At 40.0% G+C, this 12,261-nt stretch overlaps 1 protein-coding gene across 2 annotated transcripts in view; it reads left to right on the forward strand.

Annotated features, from left to right (window-relative positions):
* The first annotated feature begins 247 nt into the window (after positions 1-247).
* Positions 248-12,261, forward strand: part of LOC110509874 (leucine-rich repeat transmembrane neuronal protein 4) — a 139,999-nt gene continuing 127,985 nt past the window's right edge. Inside the window, exons 1-2 of one of the 2 annotated variants that reach the window (XM_036967882.1) lie at positions 248-1,023; positions 5,242-5,365. Coding sequence is in view for 1 of the 2 variants with exons in the window: in XM_021591052.2 (XP_021446727.2) it covers positions 1,020-1,023 (4 nt within the window). In the remaining variant the exon portion in view is untranslated. The remainder of the gene's footprint in view (positions 1,024-5,241; positions 5,366-12,261) is intronic. The other variant, XM_021591052.2, reaches the window with a different exon arrangement.

Consider the following 12,261-nt stretch of genomic DNA (forward strand, 5'->3'; position numbering starts at 1 on the left):
AAGGAAATAGAGGTCAGAACGTGACAATGTAGCCTTTCATTGGGCATAAATCTAGGCTAATGTGCTAATTGCTATCGTGCAAGAGCATGTCAATTGTCAGCATCAGAGAATGTCCCTTTCTCTCTGTCAATATTTTTGCTACATGCTACTTTCAACATATACACAGCCTGCAGAGACGTGTACTGTATGCTGAGGGAGAGCCGAGGGAAATATATATTTATGCGGGGGGGTACTCTCTCACCAGAAGAGGGCATTCCGATTCTGCCTGAAAAAGTTGCCGTGATACACGCGGAAGTGTTAACTACTCAAACGCTTGCATTTATGTTCTATTTGGTTTCAGCGACGAGGAGAGATAATAGAGGTGAAAGGGGGAATGTTCATCCTGAATGATTTTGGTTTGTTTAACGAGTTAAACTACCGTTAGCAGACCCTTTTGAATTTTCCTCTGATCAGGTAAAGATTCTTTAGGTGTGAATTCCCTGTCAGTCATCGCAAGATTTATATGTCGCTTTTCACTGGGGAGATCTTCTGGTGTTCACAAAGCCTCTTGGGCAAATCGTTGTTTGCGCTTTATGCGATAATGGATGGATAGAGAGTGACGAGAAAGTATCAACTGGAATCTTTCAACTGTCATGATTATTTTTGAATTGTCATTTATGACTTGGATGTGGCATTGTTTACTCTCTGTGGCGCTGTTGATATTGGACCCAACAATTTTACGCGGGAATTATATGCACGGATGTGATAGAAAACTAGATCAGGATTTTCGTCTGTCGTTGGGAATAGTGAGATATGTTCCATGGTGAAACTAAGGGATTGACACACGGATACCCATCTGACTCGCTTAAATTCCGGGGTCAGCGACGGGCAGGTGCGTGTTGGAATCGGCGGCTGCGCGCAGTGACTGGGGTCGTGGATTAGAACCACACCGTTTGAGGAGAGCGCGTGTCATGCGGACTCGGGTGTCGCACGCTGGAAGGCTTTAAAACCTGTGGTCAGGAGCTGACAGATAAGCGGATATGGGTAAGTAGGTTATATGTGCATGTAAATGTACCATATCTGCTTCATGTAGGGAAAACGAGAGTAAGCTAATGCGTCTTTTCCCTAAAATTCACTCACACAATGCCGGTAACGCGAAAAGATCTGGGATGTTCAGATAAAAAAAACTATTATTGCAATTTCGAGATTTCACAAAAGATTGTTAATTTGTAAGTGTTATAAAACAAATGTAGCACACTTATCGTTTTGAATAGCCATGATGTGCCCAAAACAGTCAACAATCACAGAGCTGCAATATGGTTCGTTTTTTCTCCTTGCGGTATTACATGCGATGAATGTCTTTGTGAGATTAAGAATTGGACACATAACAAATATGCAAATATGCCGTTCTAGTTTAGCCTGTGATTGCATCTGAAATAACTGTTCCGTTTACAAAAAGCTCTGTAGTCGAATGCATCCATTCATTAGCTTATGTCTGGAGCCTCCTATTTCTTCTTCACTGCTTTAAGAAGCAGACTGAATCCGGATCATTGATTGGGACTGGAATGCTAATCATGTTTTATGTTGGATGCAAGTCAACTTCACAAAGCGTGGTCCTGCATAATTATCGACAACCCGTTCATGGTTGTGTTTTCTTTCATTTAATGATCTAACGTGTCAGTGGTAGCCTATGTCCAACAATAACCGAGAACAGATCATTTGAGTTTCATGAGTATATGCGTTTTGTATTTTGTATTTACTGCTTTGCAGCAGCTACTCTGCCTGGGGTCCTGCACAATTAAGGCAGTTATTTACAATTAAAAACATTGAATTACATTTCACAACTGATTTCACAACATATTAAGTGTTTGCACTCAGGCCGCTACTCTACCACTACATACTACAACACAAAATCCATGTACGTGTGTATAGTGCGTATGTTATCATGTGTGAGTGTGTATGCGTGTGTCTGTGTTTCTCTTCACAGTCCCCGCTGATCCATAAGGTGCATTTTTATCTGTTATAAGCTGTCATTTTTATCTGTAGTTCGATACATTAAGCTACATGCAGATTAATTACGCAGATAAACTTTACTCATGAGATCATCATTTTGCTTTGCTATATCAAATCATACATATAGGCTAGTGTCGTGTGTGCACCTGCTCTTTGTTAAGCGGTGAAGACAGTCTGTTATGTTCTCTCTTGCTCTTTGGTCGTTGAGAGCCGATTGGGAATAATTTCTGTTATTTGACCTGGCATCTACAATAGGCTTAATGAATGCAATTTGGAGCGCGAACAGCCTGCAAATCGTGCATCAAATTGTGTGAGCATGTTCGCTCAAGTGTGTGTGTGTGTGTGTGTGTGTGTTCGGTGCGTGTGTCTAGGCATGTGGTTGCTTGAGTTTCTGACTATTTAAATCATCAGTATGTTTGTGTTGACAGTTCATTTAGGCCTACGTGTTTTTCTCTCTGTCTTTGCTACCTCTGTTATTGTCGCCCGAGGTATAGCCTAATCTCCACAGCCTTTATTTAACTTACACAGATGGCCAAGTGCACTGGCTATGCAGTGCCATTAATTGTAAGGTGGCACGATGTATCGACCTACAGTAGGCTACTGCACTGCATCGATACATTGTTTACCTAAAAGAACATTGGAATCAAAGAGCCAATGAAATGTATATGGGCTCAGTTTTAAATTGTACACTTGCTCTGAAATAACAATAATAATAATTCTAAATGCTCACATATAAATATGACTGCACATTATTGAAAAGTTAGTTTTGCACTAGCCTGTCCACTCTTAGGGAAAAAAAAAGATTCTGGATATAACCAATAAGTTCTATTGCTTGCTTCATATATGGCACCCCTAAAGGTTCTATATAGGACCCTTTTATAGGGTGCTTTGATCAGAACCCCAGGGGTTCCTCACTGAACCATAATTGGTTCCATATAGAAGCCTTGGGTAGCATATAGGGTTTTCTATGGAACCAATTTCAATTCTATATTGAACCTTTAGGGGTGCCATATGGAGCAAGCATTGAACCCTTTTTGGTTATATCTAGAATCTTTTCTCTAAGAGTTTAGTCTATATAGATATAGCTTGAGCACTTGGAATTGCTAATGACAATGCAGGATGGATTGCATTGATCGTGCTTTTTCTCTCTTCCTTAGGCAACAGGCAAAATACTCGTATACTTGTATTTTAATGCATTGTTTGTTTGTTTTCTATGAATAAGCTTTTCAATCCAACCTGGTCTCAGAGCATTTCATATTATTCTGTATGTAAATCCGAGACACTCCATTTAGTGTGATATGTCACGTTTCATATGGTATGTATTCATTTGTGGATGTCCATCACCCGTTTCGTATGACTTGTTACTAATTACAACTCACATTATATGTTCCGAATTTGCATAACGTACAATATTTGACACATTTGCAAAACATACTATACAAATTAGCGAAACCTTTGATATCTTACTAATTTGAACTAGGTGGCTAACATTAGCTAGCTGGCTAACATTAGCTAGACTAGGGGTTAGGGTTAAGTTTAGGAGTTAGGTTAAGGTGTTAGGGGAAGGATTAGCTAAAAGGGTTAAGATTAGGGTTATCTAAAAGGGTTAGGGTTAGGGAAAGGGATAGCTAAAAGGGTTAAGGTTAGGGGAAGGGTTAGCTAACATGCTAAGTAATTGCAAAATAGCTAAGAAGTAATAAGTAGTTGAAAAGTTACTAATTAGCAAAAATGTTAAAGTTGTCCGTGATGAGATTCGACCTCGCAACCTTTGTATTGCTAGACATTCCCAATATATCCCTGACCAACCACCCTACGTTCGTTTTTGACTTAAGTAACCATCTGTCTTATGTAACCATACCAAACATAACATTTGCTATGTTATATCTAGTCTATGAGACCTGGCTGTTTCATCATATCCCCCATTTGCACAACATACTTGCCAGCTTGCAACACAATATTTCAACCTCTAGCAGATGCATATGTATGGTCTAAAGTTTATGGGGTGGAGAGCACATTCTCACATCAAGTACATTTTTTATCAATGCCAACTTTTGTGTGAACTGGCACACGCACATTTTGGGGTAAATTTTGTATGTATACTCGGTTGAGGCCCCTGGGGCATCATTTATCAAAGGGGTGTGGGCACATAAAAGACTCTAAAACTTGTGTGTGCCAGTTTTCCCGCAAAGGTTTTGAACTTGATGGGAAGTGTGCGTATCTCCACGCAAATCTCAAACCATGAGTGCACACAACTTCTAGAAGGTTGATCTACTGTATTGCAAGAAATAGGCTTATTGTTTGTTTGGGGAAATGGTAGGTGTTTGATGCACTGGAATTATAATAATGGTAGGAAAAACATTAGATATAGACCTGATGATAAAACAGATGCATTTGCCGTTGGTAAAGAGATTGCATAGCAGCATGTCATCTAATGTGTTTATTTAACTTTTATTATAGGCCTAAATCATAATCATATCGCAGGACATGTCTCTCCTTTTCTGACATAACTGGTTGAAATTATTCCCACTACAGAAATAGTAGGCTACCATTTATCAATCGCTCATTCAATAGCAAAGCATGTTCGAAAGTACTGTACACTGAACGGGAATATAAATGCAACATGTTACAATTTCACAGTTTTAACTGAGTTACAGTTCATATAAGGCAATCAGTCAATTGGAATATATTCATTAGGCCTAAATCTATGGATTTCACATGCCTGGGAATACAGATATGCATCTGTTGGTCACAGACACCTTAAAAAAAGATAGGGACGTAGATCAGAAAACCAGTCAGTATCTGGTGTGACCACCATTTGCCTAATGCAGCGTGACACATCTCCTTCACATGGAGTTGATCAGGGGGTTGATTGTGGCCTGTGGAATGTTGTCCCATTCCTCTTCAATGGCTGTGTGAAGTTGCTGGATATTGACGAGAACTGGAACACGCTGTCATACATGTCGATCCAGAGCATCCCACACATGCTCAATGTGTGGCATGTGTGGTGAGTTTGCAGTGGAAGAACTGGGACATTTTCAGCTTCCAGGAATTGTGTATAGATCCTTGTGACATGCATTATCATACTGAAACATGAGGTGATATCGGCAGATGAATGGCACGACAATGGGTCTCAGGATCTCGTCACGGTATCTCTGTCCATTCAAAATGCCATCAATAAAATGCAATTATGTTCGTTGTCCATAGCTTATGCCTTCCCATACCATAACCCGTGGGGTACTCTGTTCACAGCGATGACAGCAAACCGATCGCCCACACGACGCCATACATGCTGTCTGCCATCTGCCCAGTAAAGTTGAAACCGGAATTCATTCGTGAAGAGCACGCTTCTCCAGCGTGCCAGTGGCCATCGAAGGTGAGTATTTGCGACTGAAGTTGGTTACGATAGTCAGGTCAAGACCCTGGTGAGGACAACGAGCATGCAGATGAGAATCTCTGAGACAATTTCTGACAGTTTGTGCAGAAATTATTAGGTTGTGCAAACTCACATTTTCATCTGCTGTCCCTCTGGCTGGTCTCAGATGATCCCGCAGTGGCCATCGAAGGTGAGCATTTGCCCACTGAAGTTGGTTACGACGCCAAACTGCAGTCAGGTCAAGACCCTGATAAGGACAATGAGCATGTAGATGAGCTTCCTTGAAATTGTTTCTGACAGTTTAGTGCAGATATTATTCGGTTGTGCAAACCCACATTTTCAAATGCTGTCTGGGTGGCTGGTCTCAGACGATCCCACAGGAGGTCCTGGGCTGGTTACACGTGGTCTGCGGCTGTAAAATGTGTTGGACGTACTTCCACATTCTCTAAAACAATGTTGGAGGTGGCTTATGGTAGAGAAGAAAACATACAATTCTCTAGCAACTGCTCTGGAGGACATTCCTGCAGTCAGTATGCCAATTGAAAGCTCCCTCAACTTGAGACATCTTTGTTCCAAGTATCTTGGCAAAGGAGAAATGCTCACTCTCAGGGATGTAATCAAATTTGTGTGCAAAATAGAAGAGAAATAAGCCATTTACGCGTATTGAACATCTTTTATTTCAGCTCATGAAACATGGGACCAACACTTTACATGTTGTGTTAATATTTTTGTTCAGTGTAAATAGAACAGTAAATTGACAGTATGGGATGGCTACTGTTTTGCTGTGCGATAGGTTTAGGAGCACGACATCAAAGTCTATTTAATTTCAGAGCCTATAGGCTACAAAGGCAGTATAGAAAAACTCAATCATGTATTGATAAACAAAATGTTGAATAACAATTTGTCTTTCGCATAGAGGTGTGGGTTGTAGCATTTACTTTTAATTTGTTTGAAAGGACAATCAATCTTGTACAATGCGCAGCCACTGTTTGGAACTCGCTAAGCAGCATGCATTTTTTATTTGGATAAGTCACTAGAACGTTCTGCCCACACCTCTACAGAAATCACATTTTCCATTGATTTTTTTTTGGGGGGGGGGCTTTCATGGCCCAGTTCCACATCTCCAAATCAAAGGTGAATGGAGGGCGTTTTCTAGTCGAGGTTGTAGCGCTCGTTTTACGACCACACATATAATATGGTTCTGATTTATCAATGAAAACATGCCTGTATGTTGCATGTGACAGTTTGATAAAGAACAATAATTTGTTGCGCACGCAAATCCTAGAACCTCCACGTACGCCAGAATTTAGTAAGAAATGCGTACGCATGGTTGATAAATGAGGCCCCTCGAGAGGGCAGCAGGGCAGGGGTGGCTCTGAGAGAGGATGTGACAGTCATCAATAGTGTTGTGAGTGCTGGAGGTTGATTGGTTATTCTCAGTCACTCCAACCTGACGGAACCCTTCCCGCCAGGGGAAATCAGAAAACAGACACAAGGACAAAACAACTCTACACTAACACACATCTCTGTGTGCGTGCACGTGCTTTTGGATACTGGTGTATTGAGGAGAATCCACCACAAACTTTCTCTTCATCCAGTTGCCCTTGTTTGTACTGTAGACCACCTACTTCAGTAACTGCAAATAGCCAATGTATCTGCTCTGCATTTCTGTGATTACCCAAAGACATCTGCGTATCCTCAGAACATTGAGGCAATACACACAGGACAGGAAGCGCTGGTTCCCAAGCACCAAGGAAATTGGACTGCTTCGGCTGGCTAGTACTCATCTCAATGTTAATTGGAGACTAATAGGATGGCTTAGGCTGGTCTGAGGGGACGTCCTTCCCTAAGCATTAGGCTCGTGTCCAGACACAATGTGGGCATGGCTGCGCCTGATAGCAGTTTTGTTAATGGCAAAAAAAACACAACAATGAGCCACTTGGGTGTTCAAAGATCATAGCGTAGTGTATATTTGCCAAGCTATGATTTATATATCTTGACAGTGGGTCAGCTTTGTGCTCTTCCTCTCATTCTTTGTTAAAGTTTAAAAACAAAAGGATCCATATCCCTGCCATCTTAGTTTTATTGTAGCAATCTTAGTAGTAGTGCTAGTAGTATTGGTAGTAGGAGTAGCAGAAGCAGAGATATTCTGTTATTATAAGGGGATAAGTAGTAAATTGACTTATACAGTTAATCCTAGCATGGTAATCACAATAAAAAGCAAAGGTGTACCAAGGATATGGGCAACAAACCAATGATTGGAACATGGATGATTATGGCTATGCAGTTCAAGGGGAAAAAAGAAGTCTAACAACTGAAGTGGTAATAGTGGAGTGTTAGGAATGAAGAGGTGATATATAGTTAATCGGCTGATATGGTAACCAAATGGTAATGATTAGGGAAGTATGGTAGAGAGGTGGTAATCGATACACACAGCTCATGAGTGACCCCTGAAGGCAACCTGTGTTCTTCTCTGAATAAGATAAGAGTTATATGAGGAGAGGAAGATGGCTTAGTGAATCATTAGTGCACAGCGTGCTCATTAAACCACACCGTGTCAGTCAGGGCATAAAGGTGCCTAATGAAGAAGGCTCAAGCTAAAGTATGTATCTCACAAGCTATGTTAATAAAGCTACACATCTCTTAGGAGGATGTGTAAATGTACACTAAATCTGATGAACACACAATTTCTTTAAGCTGCCCACAATGCATCACATGAAAGACATGCAATGACATTTTCTTTACAGTAAATCAACAATGTTGTGTTCTATAATGTTGACTTGCCTAATTAGAGTTTAAAAAAAATACTAAACTTTAAGTTTTTGAAACACAGGAATATACATGTATGTACTGATATTGTAACAAATTTGACATGAGTAAAAAACATTGCAGATAGAGAAATCATTTGTTAAGCTTTTGATCAGCATTTTCCTGTTAGTAATTTATCTTCTAGACTAGAGACTAACTAAAGAAAACGAAATAATTGATGGAGGACCTGGTTCAATCAAAAACTGTCATACATTATCTTTAGAATCCCAAGGTTTTACACACACACACACACACACACACACACACACACACACACACACACACACACACACACACACACACACACACACACACACACACAGAGAGAGAGAGAATCAATCAATAAAATGTATTTTATAAAGCAATTTTTACATCAGCAGTTATCACAAAGTGCTTACAGTGCATTGGAAAGTATTCAGATCCTTTTACCATATTTTATTACGTTACAGCCTTATTCTAACAAAAAGTTGTGTACCAATCTACACACAATGACCCATAATGCCAAAGCAACATTTTTTCATTTTTATTTTTGTTGCAAATTCATTACAATTTTTATTTTTTAAATATCACATTTACATAAGTGTTCAGCCTCGTTACTCATTACTTTGGCAGCGATTACAGCCTTGCGTCTTCTTGAGTATGATGCTACTATGGGGAGTTTCTCCCATTCTTCTCTGCAGATCCTCTCAATCTCTGTTAGGTTGGATGTGGAGCGTTGCTGCAGGTCTCTCCAGAGATGTTCGATCGGGTTCAAGTCCGGGCTCTGGCTGGGCCACTCAAGGACATTCAGAGACTTGTCCCGTTGTCTTGGCTGTGTGCTTAGGGTCATTGTCCTGTTGGAAGGTGAACCTTCGCCACAGTCTGAGCACTCTGGAGCAAATTTTCATCAAGGAATAAGGATGCTTGCTCTTTGGGGTTTTAAGCCGGGTACAGTGCCTTGCGAAAGTATTCGGCCCCCTTGAACTTTGCGACCTTTTGTCACATTTCAGGCTTCAAACATAAAGACATAAAACTGTATTTTTTTGTGAAGAATCAACAACAAGTGGGACACAATCATGAAGTGGAACGACATTTATTGGATATTTCAAACTTTTTTAACAAATCAAAAACTGAAAAATTGGGCGTGCAAAATTATTCAGCCCCCTTAAGTTAATACTTTGTAGCGCCACCTTTTGCTGCGATTACAGCTGTAAGTCGCTTGGGGTATGTCTCTATCAGTTTTGCACATCGAGAGACTGACATTTTTTCCCATTCCTCCTTGCAAAACTCAGTGAGGTTGGATGGAGAGCATTTGTGAACAGCAGTTTTCAGTTCTTTCCACAGATTCTCGATTGGATTCAGGTCTGGACTTTGACTTGGCCATTCTAACACCTGGATATGTTTATTTTTGAACCATTCCATTGTAGATTTTGCTTTATTTTTTGGATCATTGTCTTGTTGGAAGACAAATCTCTGTCCCAGTCTCAGGTCTTTTGCAGACTCCATCAGGTTTTCTTCCAGAATGGTCCTGTATTTGGCTCCATCCATCTTCCCATCAATTTTAACCATCTTCCCTGTCCCTGCTGAAGAAAAGCAGGCCCAAACCATGATGCTGCCACCACCATGTTTGACAGTGGGTATGGTGTGTTCAGGGTGATGAGCTGTGTTGCTTTTACGCCTAACATAACGTTTTGCATTGTTGCCAAAAAGTTCAATTTTGGTTTCATCTGACCAGAGCACCTTCTTCCACATGTTTGGTGTGTCTCCCAGGTGGCTTGTGGCAAACTTTAAACGACACTTTTTATGGATATCTTTAAGAAATGGCTTTCTTCTTGCCACTCTTCCATAAAGGCCAGATTTGTGCAATATCCGACTGATTGTTGTCCTAGATCTCTGCAGTTCATCCAGAGTGATCATGGGCCTCTTGGCTGCATCTCTGATCAGTCTTCTCCTTGTATGAGCTGAAAGTTTAGAGGGACGGCCAGGTCTTGGTAGATTTGCAGTGGTCCGATACTCCTTCCATTTCAATATTATTGCTTGCACAGTGCTCCTTGGGATGTTTAAAGCTTGGGAAATCTTTTTGTATCCAAATCCGGCTTTAAACTTCTTCACAACAGTATCTCGGACCTGCCTGGTGTGTTCCTTGTTCTTCATGATGCTCTCTGCGCTTTTAACGGACCTCTGAGACTATCACAGTGCAGGTGCATTTATACGGAGACTTGATTACACACAGGTGGATTGTATTTATCATCATTAGTCATTTAGGTCAACATTGGATCATTCAGAGATCCTCACTGAACTTCTGGAGAGAGTTTGCTGCACTGAAAGTAAAGGGGCCTAATAATTTTGCACGCCCAATTTTTCAGTTTTTGATTTGTTAAAAAAGTTTGAAATATCTAATAAATGTCGTTCCACTTCATGATTGTGTCCCACTTGTTGTTGATTCTTCACAAAAAAATAAAATGTTATATCTTTATGTTTGAAGCCTAAAATGTGGCAAAAGGTCGCAAAGTTCAAGGGGGCCGAATACTTTCGCAAGGCACTGTATCTGTATACTGTACATTAATACTATATGCCTATGGATTCTTGAAGAGTAAATACATTATGTGTGCATCATAGGCTTAGTTCAAATGTCTTACCTCATCAGAAACCAAAATATAAGCTTGTTTTACTCCAGTGTTTGTAATTTAAAAAAAATGGAAACAAACACTGTAGGCTCAAAACATGGTTAAAACTATACATTTGATGTCATGGATGAATTTGAGAATGGTTTCATTTCTCCAGGCCCGTTCCTCAGCTTTTTACAAAAAGAGGGGTGATTGCTTTTGTTATTGTTTCAACTAAGATTTTTAGCTTTAAGCCTCAAGTACGGTCAAAGGCATTTTATTCTATCTCACTGATACACATCTGAAACGTTAGCATGCATACACCATCACTGTCACATTTCCCATCATAGAGGAACATCTAGGATGATTGGAGTGTCACACTAATCACGTTTCCATCCACGGTTTTTATGTGAGTAAAGTCATACTGTGTAAAAAAAAATCACAACAGCTGTAATGGAAACTTTCGCTACAGTTTGATAAATGCTGATATACACTTTAATTTGTTCTTTTGACATGGTGGGATATTTTTGTGTCAATAAAAACAATTATGCAAGAAATGGCTGTGGAAATGCCTTTATGTGCAAATATTGATATAATAACCATTATATTGAAGTAAACTTGGAGTCTAGTGATGATAGGGTGTCTGGTCCTCCTACTAAGACTGGGGAAACCATGCAGTTTATTAGGCAACAGATTAAATAAATTATGATGAACTTCACAGGGTGGTGACAGTGCATGGTGATGAGCTTGATGCTCCTTTACAATAAATATATCGTAAAGATATTATTCTGGTTACATGATGATTGATGCTTAATATTCTCACTCTTATCCATAATAATTTCATCATGTAGACTAGCCTATCCACACTGTATCTGTGAGCTGTTGTCTAGAGCACACGTGTCAAGACCAGAGTAGGCAAATTTGCTATTTTATTCTTTTTGATTTAACTAGGCAACTTTTAACACAACAGTTCCTGTGGCAAAACTATCGAGTTAAAAAGGCAATGGACATGCGTTGAACTTTAGATTTTTATTAGGTACCTGAAAACTTAAGCTGAAAGGTACAATTTATGTGCATTATGTCAGCACGCACAGATTTCTCTCCTGAACAAGTCAGTTTGGTGGAAACACTTCAGGTGGGAAAATACGCATATTTTCTTCATGTTGATTTTCTTTTATATTCGCATGAAAATCTGTCGCCAACCTAGCTTATGACATACATATGATAACCAATTTAAAAACAACTATGGGCTATATTAAACCACACATTCATCCTACCTTTGGATTAAAGGATGTTAACCAGGTATTACAGGGGTTTAGCCCAGAGAAAAGAGCACACAACCAGTGGATGCACTCCTCAAGAGGAAATCAATGCATCTTAATGACAGATCGTTAGTGACTCTGTAAGGGGAGTGCTTTTAATGGAAACAGCTCACTCTCACCTACGGACAAAGACCGATTGCACTGGGCACACACTGGTTGAATCAACGTTGTTTCCATGTCA

The sequence above is a fragment of the Oncorhynchus mykiss genome, chromosome Y (assembly GCF_013265735.2).
Source record: "Oncorhynchus mykiss isolate Arlee chromosome Y, USDA_OmykA_1.1, whole genome shotgun sequence".
Taxonomy (NCBI): Eukaryota; Metazoa; Chordata; class Actinopteri; order Salmoniformes; family Salmonidae; genus Oncorhynchus; species Oncorhynchus mykiss.